The sequence below is a fragment of the Thunnus maccoyii genome, chromosome 4 (assembly GCF_910596095.1).
Source record: "Thunnus maccoyii chromosome 4, fThuMac1.1, whole genome shotgun sequence".
NCBI classification, from domain to species: Eukaryota; Metazoa; Chordata; class Actinopteri; order Scombriformes; family Scombridae; genus Thunnus; species Thunnus maccoyii.
In genome coordinates, this window is record NC_056536.1 from 27299561 (window position 1) to 27325304 (window position 25744).

General features: G+C 39.1%; 3 protein-coding genes across 9 annotated transcripts in view; 1 reads left to right on the top strand and 2 right to left on the bottom strand.

Annotated features, from left to right (window-relative positions):
- The window catches only part of magi3a (membrane associated guanylate kinase, WW and PDZ domain containing 3a), a 120913-nt gene extending 119419 nt beyond the window's left edge, over positions 1-1494 (bottom strand). The window contains exon 1 of the mRNA XM_042408534.1: positions 270-1494. Coding sequence (XP_042264468.1) covers positions 270-576 — 307 coding nt within the window. The 5' untranslated portion in view covers positions 577-1494. The remainder of the gene's footprint in view (positions 1-269) is intronic.
- A 69-nt stretch (positions 1495-1563) lies between these two features.
- Positions 1564-6140, top strand: si:ch73-206d17.1 (tyrosine-protein kinase STYK1). 3 transcript variants are annotated; one of them, XM_042410115.1, is made up of 11 exons: positions 1564-1639; positions 2936-3013; positions 3108-3247; positions 3486-3629; positions 3767-3967; positions 4117-4298; positions 4404-4487; positions 4716-4933; positions 5076-5116; positions 5330-5426; positions 5923-6140. In XM_042410115.1, exons 3-11 carry the CDS (start codon positions 3199-3201, stop codon positions 6092-6094), a joined length of 1188 nt encoding a protein of 395 aa, XP_042266049.1. In that variant the 5' UTR covers positions 1564-1639; positions 2936-3013; positions 3108-3198; the 3' UTR covers positions 6095-6140. The 3 variants fall into 3 exon arrangements, with proteins under 3 accessions (XP_042266049.1, XP_042266048.1, XP_042266047.1); XM_042410114.1 differs by lacking the exon at positions 1564-1639 and adding an exon at positions 1648-1844; XM_042410113.1 differs by lacking the exon at positions 1564-1639 and having other exon boundaries at positions 1648-3013.
- On the bottom strand, positions 6133-15586 carry tmem269 (transmembrane protein 269). 5 transcript variants are annotated; one of them, XM_042410119.1, is made up of 8 exons: positions 15506-15542; positions 14483-14534; positions 13277-13326; positions 11762-11909; positions 11313-11410; positions 9951-10094; positions 9627-9827; positions 6133-8631 (listed from the first exon to the last, which is right to left on the bottom strand). In XM_042410119.1, the coding sequence occupies exons 4-8, from the start codon at positions 11800-11802 to the stop codon at positions 8522-8524; spliced, it is 594 nt and encodes a 197-aa protein (XP_042266053.1). In that variant the 5' UTR covers positions 11803-11909; positions 13277-13326; positions 14483-14534; positions 15506-15542; the 3' UTR covers positions 6133-8521. The 5 variants fall into 5 exon arrangements, with proteins under 5 accessions (XP_042266053.1, XP_042266054.1, XP_042266050.1 ...); XM_042410120.1 differs by lacking the exon at positions 15506-15542 and adding an exon at positions 15293-15499; XM_042410116.1 differs by lacking the exon at positions 13277-13326 and having other exon boundaries at positions 15506-15586.
- Positions 15587-25744: the final 10158 nt, after the last annotated feature.

Here is a 25744-nt window from a genome sequence, read left to right on the forward strand (position 1 = left end):
CACACCTGATCCTTTAACACATCACCCTACAGGCAAACAGGGGGCTCAGCTGTGAAGCTTTACCTCTGGTTTATTCATAGTAGCCGACTACTCACACCTGTCCTGAGCTTCTCAATTTTCAGGTTACTCTGCTTTGCTTTTTAAGGATTCACACATAGGTTTGGTTGTGTACAGTATGTGGGAGTTAGAGGTGGTGGGTAGGGTGGGATGAGGGTGGGGTGGGGGGCGGTTGGGGGTCTTTGTTATTCAAAATAAGGACGGGCACACACCTGGTTTCACAGTCTTCAGGCGGATGGGCTCTCGAAAGTGGCGGATGACAGCCAGTGAGTCTCGGTTGGTGAGTCCGCTCACCGGAGTGCCGTTCACCTCCAGCAGCACGTCCCCGCTGCTGGGAAACCTCCCGGCGTGACAAACCATCGCCTCCGTAACGATGTGTCCGAGGTGGGGGAACTCTCCAAGCTCAGCGCCGCCTCGCACTTCAACTACCGTGACCAACTCCCCGGAACCCCCCCACGACACGCTGCACTCCTGCACTTTCGTGGACCAGTGCTTCTTCTTTTTCAGTGTCTTGGACATTGTCGGTAGCTCCTGTAAACCTGGGAAGGAAGTCCAAGAACGATTGTCCTTCAACGCAAGACCCGCTTCTGGTTTCTAAGACGCAATGACGCACGGAAAAATCATTGCAGATTATAGAAGTTGAGGCTGCTTTCTTGTGTTGTATTCCATTCCACGGAGAAAAAAGTCTTTTATGTTTTTCAAATCAAACTCCCTCTGGTGATGATCGATCCTTCCATTGAATTACTCGAGCATCACCTGTCTGCGACTGGGATGCGAGACCCGCTGCGTCAGTGTCGCATTGAAGCGGAAAGTGTTGCTTCTGATGCTGGGGCGTCTCGATCCCACACCCCAGTTCACAACAATGTGCACTTAAAAAAAAACAAAAAAAACCAAGATGTAGCTTCCTCCGCGCGCCGTTAAACCCCGATATAACAGAGCAGATCCTGTGAGCCTCTCAGTCTGTGCGCACTGGAGAGCCTGTCAGCTCCAAAAGCGTAATATTCCACTTAAAAGACTTAAGAAAATGCCAGCCAAATTGATAACACTGCCAAGAAAAGAGTTTCGACAAATACTGCAAAACTCCAAAAAAAAAAAAAAGGTTAAACTCTCTTAAAGATATTCAGCTGTTGGGTTATTCGCCGCTCAGTGACAGTTCTTTATCCAAGCCTACTGGAGAGGCAACTTTACTCTGCGCACCTGTCCTCCTGCCCTCCTCCGCGGTGACATCAGCAAGGCAGTCCTTGGAGACGGGAAAACATACCTGCTGTCCCTCCTCTGAACCGGGCGGTTATGTGATCTTCCCAAACACCGAAGTCCTGCTCCTCGCTCTCCGTTGCGCGCACTGCAATTTCCCCTACTTCTCCAGAGGCACTGTGGGGATTTTTTTTTTCTACTAGAAAATACGCAGCAGCATGCAACAGCCGTGATCCGATTAAGCTTCACTCCACAACTTTTTTTTTTTTTTTTTTTTTTTTTTGATCTTTTTCCGTGTTGCTTTCCTGATTGCAGGGACTTCTGTCCAATCAGAGATCAGGGGGCAGTCCTAAAGCCTTTTCATTGAACCAATAATGAAAGGCGAGAGGTGGGTCTTCTGTGCCCTAAGAAGCGCTGGGTTTTGTTTCCATGGTGTGTTTAGAAAGGCGGAGTTCCCGCACTGGAACGCATATTTTCACGTGGGAATTGCTTGGTGTAAATTCAGCATAATCGACGCACAGTTCAGCAATTTGGTCTGACGTTTGTGCCGATTTTTATGCGTTTCCAACACAATAGACTGCTACTTTTAAGAGGTTATTGAGTGTGATTTTGTACTTTTATATCCATGAAACGCGTTTGGAGAATTGCAACCTCTCCTGCTGTCAGAGATGAGGAGTAGGCTGTTTGCTTGAGGCAATTTCTTGCGCAACTCTGCCCTCTGCTGGTTGTAATAGTCGTAAAATGGAACCTCAATCCAAACACCCAACAACAACAACACTGTTTTTAAATGCCGTTTCCTGAAATACATTTGCATAAAATGTAACAGCTGCCTGTCAACAACACTTAACCACAATAAAACCTCCAACAACAGAACTGAAATGAACAGATGTTTGGCTGCTTTGTTTGAAAATTTCTGGGTCGATGCACAGAGGCTTTATACTTTATATGATACTTTCACACACTTAATATTTATTATTTTTTACTGATTCTTATTAGCTTTACCTATTTAGATTTGTTTTATTTGCTTTGGTTTATTGCTCCTGTGTAGAGCTACAACAATAAGTTGATTAATCGATTAGTCGATCATCAGAAAATTAATCGCCAACTATTTTGATAATAAATGAATCGCTTTGAGTAATTCTTTTAAGAAGAAATGCTCAAACTATCTGGTTCCATCTTCTCAAATATGAATAGTTTCTGGTTTCTTTAGTCCTCTATGATAGTAAACCAAATATCTTACAAAACAAGACATTTTAGGCTGCATCTTGGGCATTTTTCACCACATTCTGACATTTCACAGACCAAATGTCTAATCAATTAGTCTATAAAATAATAAACAGATTGATCAATAATGAAAAAAAGTCATTAGTTGCAGCACTACTCCTATGTGTTCACTGTCTGATGAGCCAGAGCCAAATTTCCCCATATGAGACATACATAATTAACCGAACTTAACACTTTTATGTGCATATTAATCACAGTTTGAAGTCACTTAACAGCAGCACTGTACGTGTGAGCCTCACACCTGTTAATGTTACCATTTCTGGTCATTTGTTAATGATTAACATTCAGTCAACTCTCCAGCTCACCTCATCGGTCAGCGCCCTTGCATGCGGACAGATAAAGCTGGGCTGATTTTTAAAAGCAGCTGATAACAGCCTTGTTATTGCAATTTTTTTTCCAGCTTCTCCGTTGCTGGGCTGCCGTATTCATTTTGGTATTACAAGGTTGTTGACTCACACACTAGGGCATCATGTGTCAGGTAGGAAAATGTTTAAGTCATTTGTAGCAATTAGACTTCATGCCATGCTTGATTTTTCAATTTTGAGTTAGTTAATTAGTTTTACTCTCCACAGGGATTGTTCTCTTCTGGTGATGATTGTTGAATTTCGTCTGTCGATATAATCCGCCATTTCTCTCATATGTGAGAAATGCCAGCTGCTCCTTATGGATGTGGACACAAAATGTGGCAACGATACCTCATTCCCTTTGTGCTGTAAGTTTGACAGTACACGTGGCTCTTACTGCATTGCAAACAGCTGGAAGTTGCTTTCTTTTTGAACTCAACAAACAATGTGATTTGATATCCGTCACATGCTGATTTCACTCTTGTAAGGACAGTATGATGTGCTCCTCTTTGGTTTTCTCATTCTTGTTGAAATAAAGTAAATAATGAAAAAACTTCTCTGAAATGTTCTGAACCTGCTTTTTCTTTTTTTTTACTTGTTGTTAAGCTGAAGAATCATCCGGTCCTCTCGCTGTGATTATCATCCCTTCTCTGTTGGCTCTGAGCACAGTTTTTGTGGTGGCTCTGATTTTCTGCGGTCTCCACAAGAACAAACAAAGAGCACAGAGGACGTCGGCTCATTTTACAAATGGTATGAACTGCAAAAAAACTGAATATCCGTTTTTATAAAAACACTGAAAAACACCAAGAAAATCAAAAGCTCTTTTACATCAGTGCCTGAGACCAATGCCAGGTGCTAACTTATCTATTGTTGTGTTTTCTTAATAGGCCAGAAGAGTGTATCCCTGACTGCAGCTTCTGTAAGCACTCCAAAGATCCAGGCAGCTTTGAATCCCTGGGAAATTCCTGAGGAGTGTGTTCTTGAGGGACTAGAGTTTTGGCAGACGGGCCGCTATGGCCCCATTTGTAAAGGTCTGCTGAAGAAGAGAGATGGAGCCTCCTCTGGCGTTGTGGTTAAGTCCCTCCGAGGTACAGCATGAATGTCACAAGGCTAGGAGATAAGTTTCCTCTGTCATTCTCATATATTGTAATTATAATAAGAACACAGTTAATAAGGTTGCTAACTTTCTTTATATGTTATTATTTGACTCCTCTGCTATTGCTGTGACTCTGTATAGATGGCCCCAACCAGCCTGAAGCTAAGGAGTTTGTGCAGTGGGTCCTGTTCCATGTCACAGTGTGTAAACATGAGAATGTGGTGCAGATGTTGTACTGTCAGACCAAACGTCTTCCCATGTACCTGGTCTTAGACGCCTACAGCCCTGGGAACCTCCTTCATTTCCTCTGGTCACTCAAAAATGTAACTGTGGTACACTTCTTCGGTCCAAACTTGTATTTGATGATGCATGCATTCTCCTCAGTTCCTCAGTTTAGCGCAATGACAAAGACTTATTCTTCCCTCTAGAGGAATTCAAACACTGCGGATCCCCCGCAGAGCTTCTCTGAGAGGTCAGTGTTTCTGGTGGCAAAGCAGGTTGCAGCGGGTTTGGTGAGTCACGTTTTGAAGACCAATTATTTCCAACAAACAACAAGACTACAATTAGCACAATTCAGATGTCACACTCTATACAAGATGCCCTGCTGTGGTACAGCAGGGCATGACGCACTTGCCTATTTCCCCAAAGTACAAGGGGATAAATTGTTGTTTATCTTGAATTCTGAGTGAATATTTCAAACAAAGATTGATATGTTTGGCTGTAATTGCCTCCTCCCTCAGGATTACCTGATGTCAGCGCACAGGCTGGTGCATGGTGATGTTGCTGCCAGGAACATCTTAATTGGCCCAGGCCTCTCAGCCCGAGTGTCTGGGCTGGGTGTGGCGTTCGGAGGACGCAAAATGGATTCAGCAATTAGGCAGAGGGCAGCAAAGGTGCCTCTTAAATGGCAAGCTCCAGAGAGGATTATGATGCAGCTCAGTATCGACAGGAGCGACGTGTAAGGGCAAGAGTTGTGGCTAAGAAGCACACACAAAAGACACAGAGAATGTGTTATCTGTTTTTGCTATTATATGCCTACTACATCATAGAGAAAATGGTTTTAATATGTTGATCTGCAGTCGACATTTTCTTTTCCGTAGGTGGTCATTTGGAATTCTACTGTATGAACTGATTACCTTAGGTAATGTACCATGTCTTGTTGTCTTTAAAGAAATTCTTATTTAGCCACAACTGAATTGTACCTTTTCAATTTAGCTTATTTTTAAACGTATTATTTTCTACAATGTGTAGTATTGGATCATGACACATCATCATCAGCATCATATTACCAGTAAAGTCACGTTTTTGATTTATTTTATTTTTCAAGAATACGTTTTTTTGTTTTTTATTTCAGGCTCTCCTCCATATCCTGAGCTGGAGCCTCAGTCTGTGCTCCCAAAGCTACAAGGGTCTTATCGAATGAAGAGACCAGAGAACTGTGGAGGACCTTTGTAAGTAAAGCAGAAGGGCTACTTAACAGGGAATGATTTACTGTCCCTTGGTGCAGGAATAGCAACTGAGTCATTTGTGATGAATTTCCACTCAAATAATACTCTCCCTGGGGTTTTACAAAAAAAATAAATCACTGAACTTGGAAATAAATAGTTTGACATTTTGGAAATATATTCATTTGCTTTCCTGTTTAGAGTTAGATAAGCTACTCTCATGTCTGTTCTTAAAATATGAAGCTACAGTGCAACCAGCAGCCAGATGGATTAGCTTAGCATTAAGACTGGAAACATCCTGGCTCTGTCCAAAGGCAAAAAAACAAATCAGCCTCTGGGCACCGGTAAAGATCCCTTATTAACAGTTACATAAGAGTGGTATCAATCTTCTCATCTGACTTTTAGCTTGAACATGAATATGTGTATTTTTATGTATTTCCCAAAATGTCAAACTACTCCTTTAACACCAAATGTGTTTTAAATCCCTTTCGTATGCTCTTAGGTATGATCTGATGAAGTACTGTTGGATGTGGAGTTTCAAAGACCGACCTGCATTCTCATCCATCATAAAGCTGTTAGAGTCCTCACTGCACCTCGCAGCTACTAAAGACATTTGTGTTCCTGAAATAATGGACATATTTGAGTATAACAGAAAGGCGGGACTGCTCTCGTAGATGCAGGTACAACCATATGACAACAGGAACATCAACAGGAAAAGATCTTCATACTAAGTGTGGTTATATATCAGATTGTGACATCTACTGTTGACCAGTAGGCCTACCTACAATGATAACCTATAATCTATCATTTTTGTTTTTAGACTCAGCAGATTAATCTGAATGTATAGACTGAATAGGCTCAACTTGTGAAAAAAAAATGTGCAAGAAAACATGTAACTTTGTACTTTTACAGTGATATATTGATGATACAATGAATGAAGGATAAAAGGATGAAAGCAAGTATTTATTATTACCTCTTTATTGTCAAAAATGTATAGACATCAAAGCACAGGTCTTATTACTCATCAGGATCTTTTGCATTGGGTAAAGTATAGTTTTTGTATTTTATAATGCTCTTGGCATGCATACATTACTGTGACTTTACAGTTTGAAAACCAAAACAACCACACAGGAAAGCTGAATGCACCAGAGCACATTCATAAACCTTGTCAAACCCCACAGTGGGTTTAAATCAGTATCCCAATCAGAAGACATGACCTTTTGCATTCATTAAAAAATAATAAAAACAGAGCTTTTGAGGTAGAGCTCCGTTAGGTAGACTCATTTAGATAACTCACAACTTGCTAAAACTATGAGTTATGGCTTATAGAGGGTTCAAATCATTAAAGTCACTGAACTCCAATTGCAAAGTGATGTCGTAACCTTTATTTTGACACCTCTGGTTACAAACTCAAAGATGACCATTTTTAGAAGATACAGAGTGAATCAAAATTTAAATATTAATAATATTTAGGGCTGAGAACAGATGTATTTACCTGTTACTCTGTGCTATTATCTTATCTTTCTGACTCTGATGTACTTTGAACTGTAGTTTCTGAACAGTTATAGGCTATAATCTCCCCATGTCACTCACAATGTACAGTCTCAGCAGAGAGGCACAAATACCGATTGTGAGACGTGATGAGTGATGCCATGAAGGTGTCCTTAGTGAAAAGGACTGGTCTACAAAAGAAAGTGATGTCCCTCAGACTGAATACTGGCCAAGTTAAAGAGTAACAAGACACTTATCCTTCCCTTCATCAACCTCTGTGGGTTTAGGATTCAAAACCTCTGCATTGCACTTGGGATCACAGCCAACACTGACTGTAATGCAGTGTTACAACACCTTTAAGGTGGAAGCAGAACAGGCAGCGAGATGAAGTGCTTATCCACTAGATGGCAGGATTTGCAGTTTCTGTGTTGTCTTTTGAGGGTAAATTCACACTGAATCACATGTGGCAGAAAACTGCTGTTGCAGTGTTATTTATGGGCTGCAACCTGCACTCGTGTTGAATTTCTGACCTCACCTAAATCAGAGACAACTGCAGTAACATCACTGATTCAGTTGTCGTCAGAAGATGTAACGGTGATCCAGTGTGGATTTAGTATTTAAACTGCAATGCCTCTTAAAACAGAGGCAAACACATACAATGACCCAATAAAATCACACATAGAAGAAATATGGAACTCTAATACATAGTTTCTTGGACAAAGTGACAACCTGTTAAAAAGCTAAATGTCCCTAGTTCAAAGAGGCCAGGATTGGGGTCAGTGCACTTTCAGTTCAACCCATTTAAAACGTACTTACTTATTAATGGAAAAAAGGTGGACTTTGAGGAAACCCACACCCCTGACCTGAATACCATGGAGATGAAGTGACCCCAACCCTGATAAAAACTTCAACAGATGTCAGTTAACACAGTCATAATGCTGTATGAATGCCCATCACTGTTATAGAAAAAAAACAGAAAGGACATGGAATTTTGAATCTTGAAAATGCTGCTGAGAAATCATACTGTAGATCAATTAAAGGCCTTACTTACAGAGCACTCAAACAGTTATTCATTAAGCTATGCTCAACACTGGGAAATAAGCGTTTTAATGTTCTATGTAATTACAAAATTAAACATTTAAAAACCTAATTGGAGGTAAGAGCATATCAAAATGTATGCAATTGTTTCATTTGAAATAGAGAAGATGATGTGCCCTGCTGCTGCACATTCACAACATTGATGAAAGATTGGATTAATACTGTAGTAGGGAGATTACACAAGAGATGAACCTGATGACAATTCAGTTTTTAGAACAAGTCACCCGAACCCTGGCTTCAGTGAATGTGCACCAAATAAGACAGCATGACAGTTAATCCTTACCAGTATCATTAAAATGTCCTTCTCATCCCACTCTCGTCAATCCGGGTTCTGTCTTAGAGGTGTCACATTAAAATAAAGATTAAATAGAGCGAGTGTTCGCCTGTGGCGCATGAGCATGTTTAGCTTGGATACTCCATGGCAGTAAGGAGCAGCAGCAGTCTGGAAACCTCAGTTCACCCAGACGGGCCAGAGGTAAAATTATTTGGGGCTTTTGGACAAAGCAACCCTTTTATACTTTGCTGCTCCAAAGGGATGTTGGGAACAAAATGTAGGAGACAGACCACAGTAAGTAGTATACACATGCAGGGGGGAAGGAAGAGCAGAAGACCATGATGACTCCTGGAAAAACAAAAATGAGTTGATTAACAGTGGGTAATCACTGAAAAATGACAGCAACGGCAGCATGCATTGCCAGAAACACTGTCCAGATTAATGTCTAGATTACTACTTAGAGTAAGTCAATGCTTTGAGCTAAATGCTAACATCAGCATGCTAACACTAATATGCTGATGTTGCAGATATAATGTTTACTGTGATATCTTTACCATGATACCATGTCATTATATATTGCAGGTATTTTCAGACAAATTCAAGGCAATTCATCCAATATTTATCCAAACAACTCCGGTAGTCTACTGGTTAAGACCCTAGACTGTACTACTCTATGGTTAGGACGCATGCAACATAACCGCAATGTTCACGGTTTGAATCCGGCAGCAGACCAATGATGCGTGAAGTTCCCCTTCTCTCTCTCCCCTCAGTTCCTGTCATCTTTTACTGCAATTTAATAAAGGCATAAAATGCCCCATGAAATATTTTGAAAAAACAAACACACAAATGGTGGTGCTATAGAGAATAAGTCAGGGAATCACTAAAGTCATCAGAATTCCTCTCTAGAGACCATAAATGTCCATCCAATAATAGCTGCTGAGATATTTCAGTCTGGACCAAAGTGATAGATTGACCAACCGCCACAAGCATGGCTAAAGATAATCCACTTGAAAACAGCAACTTCTATCGATTATCCTAACCTGGACATTTTTTGTGCAAGGACACATTGCTTTCAAGTTGTTCAAAAATCAATTTCCTGTTGCTTTGAGCAGCACAAACTAATTTCAATTCACCTCCATTGTATTGGGGTAGTGGCAGATGGATAAGTCAAAATCTCAGTACATAAAACCCAAACTCTTTACATGGCTAGATACCATTACCACATGCAGATGCTAAATGTTGTAACTAAAATATGATTTGAAAAATGCATTTCTAATATGAATCATTACTTTAATCATCAGCTCTGGCAGTCATCTACACTGTTGTTTTCTAAATGACTGTACCTCCAGCGTAGACTGCTTTCTTCCAGGCCTGCGACTCTAGCACTCTGTCGTGGGGGTAAAAGTTCTGACTGATCATGAAGAGGATCATGGCCACCGCGATGACCCGCAGCACGGCCATGTTTCCCCCCGACAGCAGAGAGGCACTGGCCAGGATGGCTGAAGAGTAGATGCAGGGCAGACCACGATACATGAATGGGATGCCTACGGACCAAACAAGAAGAAATCTCCACTATGTCCTTTAAATTATTAAGTTAGAGTCAAATGACTGACAACATCACTTTCATAACCTACAGTGTACAATAACACTACATCTTAGAGACTTACCGCTTGAGAAGAAACAGAGGCGGACGAACACAGACATGACGTAACACATGCATAGGATGTTATCCAGCAGGTCAGGTGTCCTCAGGAGCAACGATGTGGCAATCCCAAAGGTTGTGAAGTCAGCAAAATCATCTAGCTTTGCACCTGAGCATGAAAAAGAAAAAAAATGTCAATATCAGTGTCTATGTGAAGTTCACAGAGAGGAATGAATTGCCTTGGTGTTAGGATTTCACAGCTGACAGACCATACCCATACTAAAAATATTGTGTTCTGAATAATCTGCTTTAGAAGCGCTACTAGCGAATGCCAACTGTCCTATTATTAAACTACTTCTAATCCGACAGTGCCTTAGTCATGGGTTTGCGTTCTTTAAAAGTCAGTGTAAATACGTTATCATCTCTTCGGCATGGTCACCGCCAATGTGACTGACACATGACAGTGGTATGCGTACGTGCAAAAATCTCCAAGTGGAAATTTCAGTGTCAGCCCAATGGGCGGCCATTCTATAAACAACATTCTCCCCTGCCTTGTCTCTTTATCCCTCAGGAGCACGTAGCATGTTTTCAGCAGATGAGGATGAGGTGATTCAGGCCACGGCTCAAATGAACGAGGTGGAATTCCACAGCCAAGGGTCAACAATTTTAGCAATTTCAGATATGCAGAGAACCCAAAGCAACGGGATAAAATAGACAATTGGGTCGTGATCCTGTGGAATTAGGCTGCTTAATCAGAAACTGATTGTTCATTTGACAAAATACGTGGGGGACACAACAACATCCACCTGCAAAGTCATGCAGAAAAACCCTGTCGGGACACAAAGCCCACTGAAATGTGCAGCTAACAATGTATTGTGATGCACCTGGGAGCTATTTTGGGTTTGGGAGAAAATGTGAACTTGTACACTGGAAGCAATGTTAAAACTGCTATTTGTGCCTCTTGATTTACTATATATGAGACTGTGATCTTTTTGAAAATATGCCAGCATTGGTAATTCATATGATGCATATTTGCATTGGGTGTTTTTTAAGGTGGCACCACCAAGAAGAAACCTCAACCTTGAAATTTTTATGGGTATAATTTGCAGTCTTTAGAAATATAAGAAAGGCTAAAAAGCCACTGATTATACCTACTGATTGATAAAAGCTCAAATTGCATTATATAAAATATGTATGACTCTTCTCGAGACTTTGTAAGAGTATCCAGAGTATTCCAATAGCTGAGTTTCCTTTTACTGGTTCCCTTTCTGTGTGACCCTGTGCGGCCAAATTCAAGTCCAGACAAAGGACGGAGCAGCAAGCTCTGCCAACACCCCAGTTGAAGTTTATCTTTAGTAAGAACTATTGACCACAACACTCCACTTACCCAGTGCAGAGCAGGCATCAAGTCGCCTGGCAACTGCTCCATCTGCCAAATCCAGCAGGTAGCCAATCAGAACCAGCCAACATGCAGCATGATGGTGCCTGAACAAAACAGAGTGAATTGTTAGGTTAAGCTATTTGATGACAGTGACCCATTTTAAAGGGTAAAATATCTGCAAGTTCTCACAAGTAAATACTAGTGGTGTTTAGATTTCAAAATACAGTTAAATAACTGTCTTTCTCCTATATATATATACATACATATATATATACACATACATATATATATATGACAAAATGTATTCAAATTATTATTATCTTTCTTTTTTTCTTTTTTTTTTTTACTAAAATCCACATCTATCCACACAATGATTAGGGCCATTAGCTGGCTAGATTAGCTGATCCTGCCTAATGTTCCAGAGAGTAAATTCCAATAATGGCGTGTTCACTCACCCATTGAGACTGCTGAGAATGGAGGCCATGCCCATTACCATGTTGGCAACTGACAGAGCGTTAGCTGCATTTTTACGTGCAAACTCCTTGATCTGGAGTCCTGTGGCCTGATCACTCAGAAAGAGCTTGTTGGTACACTGGAAGAAACCTGAGACCACAAAACAACAGCAGTTAGTAGTTGTTTGTGTTAGGTAAATAACCTCTGTTGTGGTTTAAAGAAAAAGCTAAATCACTACCACGATCAGTTGACCATACCAGATGACCTGTTGATGAACGTGTCTGAACGGGAATAGTTTACCAATTATATCCCAGTTTGAGTCAGACCTCAGTTGTCAAAATCCTGAAAGTAATCTGGATGCTTTACGAATAGCAGTCATTACTAAATAACAATATTTTGTGCACCATCTAGTGAAAATCCTTTCTGCAGGATATTAAACCATCAAATGCTGTGTGTTCCTTGTTTTACTGTATTTTAAAGCAAAATATCACTACGGCATTGATTCCCTCGTCTTATGTAAAAGAAGCATCACTTACCAAGACGTATGTTTATGGGACGGAGACCGACCTTACGATACATTCATCCATTTTCAGATCACTAAAATGCATTTGTTACTGTACATTCATTCAATCAGGGGTGCGCAGCCTACAGCATGCAACATTAAAGTGTCTCTTTATCTACTCATTACATTGTCAGTTATATCTATACAGTAGACATGTGTTACATATTTTACTGTCACAAAAAAAAACAGCCGCATTTACATGCAGTTAACTTCAATATCTAGAAAATATTTGGAAAGGAAAATTGTCAAAAGGATACAGTATCTGAACAGGGTGCATGTGAAGTGTTAGCACTCAAATGTGATCTTATCAGGGGTCAAATACACAGAAATACTGGTGGGGGGGAACAAGCCATGGACATTTAGAGGACTACCACATACATCATTGGCTACTGTGAGTGTGAGCTGGACCTACTGCATTGACACATACCTGACATGAGATCAATTGGACTGATCAAACATAGTGACCTGAGACAAGTACATGGTAGCAGCACTGACATAGCTAACTAAGCCTGGATGGAGATTGTGGTGTAAAAATAAATCTACAACCGTCCCTGGTTTCCTTGTTTTTATGACGTACAGTTTATATTAAAATACTAAGCTGTATGAGGTTATATCCTCAATAATAAAACAGTTTATAGGACTTATTTTTGCTTACAGTGCAATTAGTAAAAACATGTCACGCTAACTTGATATGTTTAGTTGCACTGATGACAAAATTTGCAGTATTTACTACAGTCAAAGCTACATACACTATTAGTCAGCAAGATGGAATGACTGCTGACACTGCCTCACTCCAGCCAAAAACAGACAGACAAAGAAATCTGTTTTCTGTCCGTCGCCACTCTTGTGAGTTTATAACTTTCTCTCAAGTCATAGTACTGTCCAAGACAGTATGCACAGATAAATGACCCGCAAAGTTTCAATATTTTGAAATGTTGCAGTAGCAACCCTTCACCCTGAACTTCCTGTGATTCCAAAGCCAGACGAGTTCAAGAGACTCTTCATCTGAAAGAAAACAGCGCATGAGACACAGCAGAAAGCCAACAAAAACGTACACTTTTACTTGACAGCATGCTTTTCACTTCTCATTTTTGTGCTTTAACACAAATTACAACCTTGCATTTGAATTACCTGAAAATTTTTCACGGGAAGGTTTTGAGTCAGAAAACACAGCACATGAGTTACTGCAGGTGACATTCTGCATTTAATTTGAATATCATGTAATTTCCAAATTCACTAACTGGACAATCATTGACTTTTTATAAGAGCCACACATGCAGCTCCATGTGCATAAAAGTCTGCTGGGTTGCAGATCTTACATTCAACTTTTACTCTAACCTCGAGACAATGCACTGACCCGGAGACTAATAAAAAGGGGATAAACCAGAGCCATACACACTGTCAATTTCAAGCAGGTCTCTATTTCTGGACTGCTGCCTAATGAGTGCAAAGCATGATGGGAAGGCCCTTGTTATATAATACCCTGCTATGTTACCTGGTAACGATTAAAAGCCTGAACGAAAAGCAAGGAAAACAATTCACAACAAGAATAATCTGAAGTGAATTTACTGGAGAAGTTATGGAGTTAACTACATAAAATATAACTATAAACGACGATAAAATTGCATTTAATTATACATGATGTACACCAGTCATAGGAGATGTAATCCTATACAGTCTATTGGGTGTGGTTTGTGAATTTGTAGCGCAGTTTCACGGTATACACTACCTTGAGCGAATATCGTATCCAACAGTAACTGTAACTTCAAACTGTAAAACGTATATAGTATACATTATTATGTCCATAAAGTAACAATGAACTATTTCTTCCAGGTCAGATCTTAATTATAATAATTGCATATAAAACCTGCAATATGTGCTACTTGCGGCACATCTGATACTGTTTACCGATATCAACAACAGTATATTCAGTGGTTAATTCTATTAAATGAATTATTCCATCCCGTTCTATCCAGTCTAAGCATCTTTAAAACTTCCTCAGGGTATTAGTGGCTGTTTTCTTGCCTAATTTGATTAAAGCAGATCTAGGCTACTTTAATCCTATTAACACCTCCCATTAAAACCTTTAACACCCATGTCCATGTTGGTATACAGTAATCCAGATTATGAGACAAGATTGAGAAACAAGCACTGTACCTACCAGATGAGGGAGTCAGGAGGATCATGACTGTCTCTGGATCACAGCACAACAGCTGAAAGACAAAATTTAAAAGCACTTACTTTAGATAAATACATCACATATATTGTACTGTATATAAATTATGACTATCTCAAAATTTGACATATAAATTAACAACATCATCATCCTAAAATAGCCCCTAATAAGATTTTAGGTGATCAGTTTTGGCAACCACACACTTTGCTATACTGGTAGCAGTCCACTTGTAAATCTGTCCACTGCTGACCTGATGGAAATATTGTGTGATAGCTGTAACATTACAACATTATGGCTGAATCTAACTTTAAATTGTGTGCGTAAGCTATACATCTCCTTTCACTGTCTATCTTTTTAACTGTTGAAAACATACTGCCAAAATATCAAACACACAACAGGCTGTAAGCCACATAACTCAGCCATGGCTCTTCTTTAAGGCTTCCCAAATCTTTTGCTACTCTTTTGCTACTTTGCTACGTCCGAAACCACCTGCTGCTCAGCAGGAGCCTTAATACGCAACGCTCTATCCTCAGCACCAGTCCCCTATAAAGCTAATGCAGCGCCAGACGGCCAATATCCTTCTGTGCATAAACATCACCGGAGGCATGCGAATAACAACAAAGTAACAGGTGTATATGATACTGTCTGACATCACAGCATCTTAAGGAAAAGGCCGGAGCAAGTGCGCAACTGCGTCACAACCAAATGATGCTACAAATGTAATCTGTTCTATAATACCTATTCACTTTTAACGTGAACGTACGGTTACCATACATAAAGTGCATCTCATCTTACCTGAAAGGACCTCCACAGATTACAGAGACTATACAAAAAAAATGATGGAGACGTCTAAACGCGCACGAACACTTTGGATCTTATTGTCTTTCTTTTCCTTTTCTTTTTTTTCCCCCAAGTAGACTAATTTCTCCTTTATCTGTCTGTTATCTGACTTGTGTGTTTAAAGTTGCTACGCTGTCAATAGCATACACAGTAGATGTGGCCGTTTACCTGTCAACTTCACAACCGCTTTTTCGGCACGTCCTTTTAAAGACCAAGGGTAAATCCGCTGGAATATTCCACCGGAAATGACGCTCCCAGTTGCTTCTACACTTTTCCATAATATTGTCGGACAATTTACTTGATGACTACCGATATACTGGAAATATTGTGTGGACAAAAAGTGCGAGAATGCGTGTAGACAAGAGGAATGACATTTTAATAATATTTTTCTTAAGATTCAATCAGTGTTTTTATGAACACATGAAACAAAGCACCACACCTCAAATAAAAACATCAATCTCCTATTTTGCTATGAGTAATTATATTATGACTATCCGGTGTTACAAATGGTGTAATCCCAGACGTGTTACTGTGGAAAAAGAGTGTCTCTGCAGCCCGGACGCTCAACTGTGAGTTTGCAATCTTATTATCCGCCGAGGGAATTCACATGTGCCATCGTGGTTGTTGTTTACATCCCGCCATCAGCTGTTGCCGACGTCATTAACTCCGTCACCGCTAGATTACAAACCCAACACCCAAATGCTTTCATGTGTGGGATTCTGCAACACCTGTTTAACCTGAGTTTGAGTCAGGAGAGAGTGCAGTTCCAGTGCAATGAAGGACATCCTGCCTTGTTCTGGTGCCAAAGAAGTTGTCTCCATCTGCTCTCAACCACTTCTGACTGTTGCCCTGACGTCCCACATAATGAAAGTCCTGGAGAAAATGGTGTTGGCCCATCTCAGACCTTGAGCACCTCTCTGGACCCGCTGCAGTTTGCTTTTCGCCCTCAGGTTCATCTACCTGCTTCACTGAACCCTCTCTCACCTGGACAAAACATACAGCACTGTGAGACTCATGCTCTTTGATTTCTCCAGAAGAGAATCCAGCCTGGACTGCTGACAGAGAAGCTCCAGAGGATGCAGGTAGATGCGTCCATAACCTCCTGGATTACTGACTACCTGATAGACAGACCACAGTTTGTGGTGGGGCCTGTTGTCTCACTTTTACTCTTCACCTTGTACACCTCTGACTTTCGATAAAACTCGGAGTCCTGTCACCTGCAGAAGTTTTCAGATGACTCTGCAGTTGTGGGGTGCGTCAGCAGTGGACAGGAGGCAGAGTACAGAGACATGGTGGACCGCTTTGTGGCATGATGTGAGAACAACCACCTGCTCCTAAATGTGGCCAAGACCAAGGACCATTTCCATTCTTGGAGAGGAGGTAGAGATGGTGAAGGGATACAGATTCCTCCACAACAGACTGGACTGGAAATGCAGCTCAGAAGATGTCTACAAGAAGGGATAGAGCAGACTCTACTTCTTGAGGAAGCTTCGGTCCTTTAATGTGTGCAGCAAGATGTTGCAAATCTTCTACCTGTGCAATATTCTTCGCTGCTGTTACAGCAGCATCAGAGCCAGGGACACTAACAAGTTAAACAAACTGATCAGGGAGGCTGGCTCTGTGCTGGAGACTCCTCTGGATACACTGGAGCTGGTTGTGGAGAGGAGGGTGCTGCACAAACTGATAAACATCATGGAGAACATCTTGCATCCCCTCCATGACCTGTTGGTCAAAGAGTGGAGCACCTTCAGTCAGAGACTTCTTCAGCTACGCTGTGACAAACAACACTGCAGGAAGTCATTCCTGCAAACTGCCATCAGTCTGTAAAATGACTCTCTGTGTCGGGAGAGGGGACTCCTCCGACAGTGAAGACAGACTGCTCACCTGGACTTTTATTTTATTATATTATCCATCACATCTATTACATTTCATATTCATATTTTGATCATCTTTAAAGTACTCTGTATATACTATTACAAATGTATATACGTTGTGTAAATTCTCCAATTATCCTGACTTGCACTAATGTACAGTGTACTATACTATAGCATATTAATATAGTTGAACAGTGTAAATTAGAGTTATGGTTATACCTCTAGTCTCTATTCTATTTTTATTTGTTCTATTTATTTTTCATATTTGATTTAGTCTATTTACTTATTGTATATAATTTAGCCTTTAATTGTTTCTTTTACCTACCTCATTGTTTTTGTATCTATCTATCTATCTGTCTATCTATCTATCTATCTATCTATGTATTTTAATGTAAGACCATTAAATCATCATATAAGACCATTAAGTATAATAAGCCAGTAGTCCCTGTAAATTAAGACAATACTGCTATAAGTACTTATTGTTGTGTTTTCAAGAGTAAGGTTAGATTTAACAAAAACAAAATTTTAGACAAACACTTTTGCACCAATATTCGACTCATTCATTACACCCAACTCATGCAACAGTAAATACAAAGAACAAATACAAAGAATTGTGTTTCAATCGCCGCCGTCTTTTTTTATTTACTTGCATCTAATTTGCATGATCTACCTGATTCCCCCAATGGATGGAATTGATGGAAAAGCAAACAGGAACACACAACAGGGGCTTTTAGTTCCAAGTTTAGTTCCAGGAACTTTCGGTCGAAAAGGTGCCATACTGTGAGACTCAAACTATTATTTTTGACCAGTTCAGGGGATCAGACAGTGGAATGGTGAAGCTTTCTATCAAAGGTTTTTAATTAACGCTTAATATAGTAAGTAAATGTTATTAATAACAGAGTAACCCCTTCTGGTACTGTAGGTACCAGACATGTTTCAATAACTGATGTTCAATGAGGACACAGATACTTTAACTGATATATGTTAATTTTTTCTGTACTGAGGATTACCAATTTCCATTATTCGGGATGTGTAATCTACTGCTACTAATACTAATACACTGTAAAACCATGGACCTGCAGCAACACATTACAAAAACATTTGCTGAATTCATGAATGACTAAAAGTTACCAAATGATAGAAACTTGCATGTGAGGCTGGAGTTATAGTTACACATTAATCAGCATATTACAATAGTTAACCACGACTGAAGCAAAACTGATTTAATAATTGTCTATGTGCTTTAATTATTCAGTTTGACTAATTTGTGCTTAATAAGTGGTTGATTTAGTATTAATCATAGAACTATATTTACAGTATACATAAAGTGGCTCCTGTGGAATTTATTTCATGGCAGACTAAACAAATTACTAGCACTCTGGGTTTGTAATGTCCACTTCTGTCTTGGATGGAATACTTTTATGTTAATTCAGTTTAAACAGATTCACTAATCAGTACAGATTAATGGAATCATATTCGCAAATATATGATCCCCACTTCCCATATATATATATATATATCATGGGAAGTGTGGATTTGCAATTTAATAGATGTCTCTGACCAATAGTAAAGATACTTGACCCATGAGATCTTATGCTTCCTGTAATAATATGACTACAACTCCAGTATAAAGTTCACTAAATGTTATACAGATAATGCTGCTAAAAATGTTTTGTTTTTCAACATTCTCCTTAGAATGAGTCATCACCTTATGCTTACGGTAACAACATTAATCCTTGTTTTTCTTGTTGTGATAACCACACGGCTGGATGCATGTCAACTTTTTTAAGCGCTGGTATCCGAGTGTTATTCATCAACACTTCTGCTCTGTGGACTCTGTGGATTTAGAAATGTATTTACATATGCAATTTTTCATGCTCGCATCATAAATATTCATGATGCGAGCCTTACTATAATTGCAAACGTTTCCCACAGAAGTGTGTTTGCTCTCTTCATCAAGTCCTGAGGAGACACTGTAAGTTATTGGCAATGAGAATAAATTGTAAAGAAAAAAAAAGATACAGGAGGAATCCTAAAAGACAACAATCTACACAGCAACAAATACAAAATGATATAGACTGATGATCTTAACATCCTGTTTTAACAGTTACTACACATCCTCCACTGACATTAAATACCCTAAACAACAGTCTGGTGCACAGCAGTGTCTTCATGACCACTGATGGTTCACACTGAGCAGAAAGCCAGCGGGCAGGTGAAGCGAACCTTGTAGTCTTGACAGCGTTTGCCACCCGGCTGCTCAGCGGTCACACAGGCAAAGCCATGAGTAGCGTCATAGCTGCAAAACACATACAATAAACAAACTGTCAAAGGGGCAAATTCACCAATTTCAGTCAGTTTATAGTGATGACAGTTGCATAATGTTCTCTGTGGCTCAGGGGGGGAGTGTTCAAAAGTGTGAAAAGATGGCCCAAATGATGTCATAATGATGTCATCTGGGTTATCCCAGCTTGAGTTTAGAGACCCCAGATGTATAATAGAAAGCTTGCATCACAAATTACAGGTGTGGAGTTTGAAAGATGCGGGTGTTTACCAGATCTAATGAAAGATGCTATCCAGTAGCATTATGGGAATTGTAGGATCCAGTGTTTACTGGGGACTAAAAGTCAGGTGTCTCAGCCTCTGCTGCTTTGATTTTGATCATTCTGTCGCTAGTTTGTCACAAGTAGAGGGGTGTTTTGTTAAATGCTTTTTATGCTAGTACAGCCTTATTATTTTGTGTATCTTTTTAGATTTTATAGACTATATCATTTTATATTGTTGTTTAGGTATTCATGGTTATTTATTAATATATATTTTAACAATTCCACACATAGTTTTTTTAAGTTTATAACCATTTATTATATATTAACAATTACAGTATAGTTGTTTTTTTCCTTTCATTGTTTTTAGCTTTGTGATTAACATTATTTTTTTCTGTCTTTCCTATCAGCGGAGTGTGCATGTGTTGATCTAGGTGATGAGCTGCTGCATACAGTTGCCCTTACAGAGATAAATAAAGTTGTATTGAATTTAGTTAAATTGAATTATTACACATCTGGAAATGTAATACAAAATGTAACACTGGAACTCATAGCAACACAATAATGCACAATACTTCTTCTTGCTGTTTTTCATGTCTAAGGTGAAAGTGCATCTACAGTCTGTTTATACACTATGACGTAAGTTCTTGTTTATGTATCAACACTTGATACTTGTTGTCGTCTGTCCCAAAACTCACACTTGAAAGATGTCACCAGTCTTGTGCGCCGGGACACCAGACACTGTCATGGCTTCAATTGCCACAGGCTGAGAACAGACCTGACTGGGATATACCATCTGCACCTGGAGGAGGGTCTCATAGTCACCCTGCCCTGTGGGATTGTCTGAGTTGAACCAACGTGTCCTGCAACCTGCCAAACAGTGACAAACATTGAACAGTTACAGACATATAGAGAGTTTTTCATATTGTAAATTATATTTATTATATATTATACGGTTTGACATTGTGGGCCTTATATCTGAGGCTCTAAGACTTTGAATTTCAGAACAGGAAAACTGGAAACTCTGCTTTATAAGACAAAATCATAAGACACTTTGTAGCAAAATGACTTCCTGACAAAATAAAAACTTACCCTGACAGAAATCTGAGGGACAAGTCAGCATCACTTGATAATCCTCACATTGTTTACTCTTCTGTTTTTCATTGATGCATGCAAAACCAAAAGAGACATCATAGCTGGAATATAAAACACAAACCGCCTAAAGCACACATTATGACAGCTTGCTTAGCTGAATAAATGTCACATCAAACAGAACCGATGCGCTTACGAGAGGTAGGTGTCTCCGGTGTGTTTGGCAGATATTCCACTTGTTGTTTTAGCTTCGATGCTGATTGGGTTTTCACAGACTTGACCAGGGAAAGTTTTTAGCAGACGAAGAATGGACTCCACATCACCCTCATCTGACGGGTCATCGCTGTTCAGCCACTGTGTTCGACACTGCTCTGACACTGAGTAGAAGTTACAAATATACACGTTTGCTAAAACTGTAGTTTAGCAAGAACAAGACTATTGTTTGTTAGGAACTGTATGAAAATTACTGTATTATTATATTTTTTTAAGCTGAAGGGAGCATAGTAGTGTTAGTTGTGTGGGAGAGCAGGGGAGCCTGTTTTTTGTTCTTCTTACCCAAGTTGTATATTTTATTTCAGCCTTGGACTAATATATTATTGCTTTCATAGACGTGGATGAGTATTTTTTTACTTAACAGGGGAAATATATATAAACAATGGATGGATATGGGTAACATTTTACAAATGTTTTAACATATTTTAACTAATGTTGATGTAGCCACACAGAAAAATTAAGAAAATATTCATCCATCCATTTTCTATATACACCCTTCAGGGTCATTAGGAGCTGGAGTCTACCCAGCATGCACTGGGCATGAAGTGGGATATACTCACATTCACAACTATGAGTTTCCACTTTAAACTGCATGTTTTTGTGAATATTTGGAAAATTTATGAACATAATTTACTGGGAAATCTGAATGTTTTTCTTTCCACATTAGTGTGTTTAGTCCAAAGGAAAGGAAGACACATCACGTACCTTGACAGAACTCTTTCGGACATGTGAATCTGACTCTGTAATCTTCACAACTTCTGCTCCCCTGATCTGCATTTACACAGGCAAATCCGTAGGTGGCGTCATAACTGCAAGAACGAGGAAAAGAAGGTGATGAGAAGGGTAAAACCTGTCCCTTCTCCCTCCTAAGGTAACATTTTTTGTACTTTTTGACTGATTTCATTAATCTCACTTTAAAAAGGTATCAGAGGTATTTAAGGCAGGATCTCCAAAGATGGTCTGAACCTCGATGGCTATCGGCTGAGGGCAGATTTCTTTGGGGTATATGTTGAGGAGGTCACTGAGGACCTCATAATCTCCGTTTCCTGTTGGGTCATCATGATCGAACCAGCGCGTCCTGCATTCTATGAACAATCAGGAATCAAAGACACCAATATTGCAAATATTACAAATGTTTTTCCTCAAAATGATTTAAGGTTGTATCATTTTTGTTGTATCACATACCTGAGCAGAACTGTCCTGTGCAGGTGAACATGACCTTGTAATCATCACACTGTCTCCACTTCTGTTCTGAATTCAGACATAAAAGACCCTCTGATGCACCGTAACTGCAAAACACAACCATCACATCCTAATGTTACACTTGGCTTGAGATCACCACCACCAAGAAAATCTACCTCTGGTACCAGTCTGATTACATTTTCAATTTTTTTAGATTGATTGATTGATTGACTGATTTGTTTATTTGGGTCTTCTGCACCTTTTCTGGTGCCCAGCCCTTATGGGCTTACAAGATACTAAAAGGCAACAATAACCAAGGAGTTGTAAAAGAGTTGCATTTCAACATACATTTTAAAAAAAATCAGTTTATATAACAAAAATGTCCTGTTATGATGGGTACAGTGTTTTCTGTCTTATTTTCTATATCTCTGTTCTCTATATCTGTCATCCTCAGTTGCCAGAGGTAAAGTACTAGTTCTTAACTGAGCACACTGGCATCTTTTCCCTCTCTGTAAATTTAATTTTATATATGGTCTGTATAGTATTTAACGTGATTTATAGGCTTTGACTTATTACAAATATTCTTGCTACATTGCTCCTTATCAGTTTAGTAGTTTTAGTAGTTCTTTAAGTAGTTTTTGCTTGACTGTATTTTAGAAGTAGTACCTCATTTTACTGTGGGTATTGATCCTCTGCAAGTCACCGATTTCAGTGTAGGTGAAACACTCGACACGTGTGGTGTATTTTCCACCACCATGCGTGCAGCAATAAAAATAGCTACATATCTTCCAACATAAGTTATAAAATTACAACCTTTAAAGTTCAAACATTGATTAATGTCAACAAGACTTTGATATTCTTGCTCCATGCTAAAGGTCTAAACCTGTATTGGAATCTACTGCTCTCCCATTACAGAGGATTATTAGTGATAACAACGTTACATAGAGGTCCATATTAATATAAAACTATGTTAATGTAGTCAATATTTGGCTTCATGCCCAAATTGTTCTTGATTGATGAATAATGATTAATAAATAATTAAATCTTGAATATGACATTGCACACAAAACAGACATAAACTGCACATTTCAACACCCATCAGTTCTTTGCACTATCACGACCTCCTGATGTGAACTCAGTGCTACAAACGTCTTTACGTGTGGAAGGTATTCCTGGTGTGCTGAGACTTGATCCCCGAAACAGTCTGAGCCTCCATGTCCACGGGGCTGGAGCAGATCCGGGTCCAGTGCTTCCTTCTCAAGTCACTCAAGAGCTCAGAGTCCCCATCTCTGGAGACATCTCCCTCATCAAACCAGGCTGTCTTACAGGCTGGGGAAACAGGGGGGAAGTTAGGACTCAATGTCTTGTGCATTGTTGCTTCAGTTATCAATAGGTTGTGGTAAAATTAGTGCAGGGCTTACTTTCCAATGCAGTGATAAATAAGTGGAAGTCTGGAGGAAGAGAAGGTCACTGATCAGTTAAAATTTTGAATTTTGGTGGATAAATGATTCTGTGTATGAAATAATAAGAAATTATCATAATAATCATTATTTTTATTACCTGATACTAGAAGAAACCAAACTGCAAAGTTCTAAAATAGCAAAGTTCAAGAGAAAACAAAGCTGAGGAGGCATCATTATGAAATACACAACTTCATTTAGCTAAAAAGTACATAAAATCAAATTACCTGAAAGACCAACATGATTCACTGTCCAGTAATCCTGAGGAGAGAAAATCTAATTAAAAAATCTTAAGTACTTAAGTTGTTCATTAAATTAAAAAAAAAAAAATCTTTCCTGGATTTTACTCACAAAGTTGTTTCCATGTGAAGTAGCATATGGGTATAACAGTGTAAATACCAGATAGGGGCATGTCTGCATCACCTTTTGATTTCACATCCGACCAATAGGTTTGGTCTCCTGAGATCTTGTGGTGTGTGCACAATCATTCTGTATTTCTGCCCCTCCCATAAAGGTTGACCCTTACAGAAGACACAGTTGTCCTCAGTTTAGCCAAAGCTTGAGTTATACTGCCAGTCAGAAGAATGAGAAACACTGTTTCTTTTCACCACTATTTGACCACTTTTCTTATGATTCTGACGATTTCCATGAAACTGACTTGTGAGAGGTGAATGAAGAGGCTTATTTATTGTAGAAATATTGTGACTACTTCATTTTGAATAAGTTCTTAAAAATGCATAAATGGATCAATTACGATGTTTTATATCTCAGCAATGAAAACATTTCTTCTTTTACCATTTGATACTTTATATCACCTATCACCAAAGTTTATAAAAGCTAATCATTACCTGTGTATGTAATGATGAACTGTTTATAAAAGTCAACAGAAATTTTTATCATTTATTATTGAAGGCATAACAACAACAGTAATAATTTAGCACATTAGCTATTATTCTGTAGAGGAGCATCTATCTAATTATCAATTAACTTACAAGTATTCTTTATTTGTATACTGTAATATGACAGTAGGTTTTTCAATATTTTATCTGACAATCCACAGAATGATGGGGAGCTTAATTTAAGCAGTTTCATTTTTCATTTCTTTCCTTTACTTGTGCTGTAGTCCATTACAGGACAGTTTCACAATTTTTCAAGTCTGTCATAAAACAATATTCAGGCAATAATCATTCCTCCTGTTCATACTTGCCATTAGAGGATCCCTTCATAATGCACTTACAATGTAAGTGATGGAGACCAAAATCCACAGTCCTCCTTCTGTGCAAAAATGTATTTAAAAGTTTATCTGAAGCTAATATGAAGCTTCAGCCGTCCAAATCCAGTAGATATCTTTCAACGTTACAATCTTTTTTGTCCCTCTTTTTGTTACTATACTACTACTACTATACCATACTCAACAAGGAAACACTGTCCAAGGAAACATGAAGAGGGAATTTTATGCTAAAACGACTGTAAATGTGGCAGATATCCACTTGATATGACTAACTCAGACTGCTGAAGCCTCGTGTAAGCTTCAGATCAACTTTTAAATATGTTTTGCACAAAATGACTGTGTGGCCCCCATCACTTACACTGAAAGAACATTTGATAGCCAGTATGAACAGGAGGAATGATAACAGCAAACAAAACATATTTCAGTGTTTATTTGGGCACCTGACTATTGTTTTAATATAGTCTTGAAAAATTATGAATGAGCTGTTCTACTGTTTTCATCAAGCTGCAGTCCTCCAGTTAAACAGTGTGTAGTGTTAGGTGACCAGGTGTGGTGTACACTGGTGAAAGTTAAGACTTCCTTGCTTCATGTTTTGAAGCCAGAGGGATTTAATCACAATCCCCGAAGGCTCACAGAGAAAGAGAGAGCAACTTGATAACATGTTTTCTATGTGAGCTTGACAGCTATGATTATAAACATGACAAAGACGGCTACTTATTAAATTCAGACAGTCCTGCATCTATGAATCTATG

Excerpts from the sequence above, each read along its gene's own strand:
- si:ch73-206d17.1 (XM_042410115.1), top strand. The coding sequence starts at position 3,199 with ATGGATGTGGACACAAAATGTGGCAACGATACCTCATTCCCTTTGTGC. Across the intron at positions 4,299-4,403 it reads TCCTCTGGTCACTCAAAAAT|AGGAATTCAAACACTGCGGA; the intron begins GTAACTGTGGTA and ends TCTTCCCTCTAG. Across the intron at positions 5,427-5,922 it reads GAGAACTGTGGAGGACCTTT|GTATGATCTGATGAAGTACT; the intron begins GTAAGTAAAGCA and ends GTATGCTCTTAG.
- tmem269 (XM_042410116.1), bottom strand. The coding sequence starts at position 14,507 with ATGATCCTCCTGACTCCCTCATCTG. Across the intron at positions 10,095-11,312 it reads TGATGCCTGCTCTGCACTGG|GTGCAAAGCTAGATGATTTT; the intron begins GTAAGTGGAGTG and ends TTTCATGCTCAG. Across the intron at positions 9,828-9,950 it reads CCTCTGTTTCTTCTCAAGCG|GCATCCCATTCATGTATCGT; the intron begins GTAAGTCTCTAA and ends TTTGGTCCGTAG.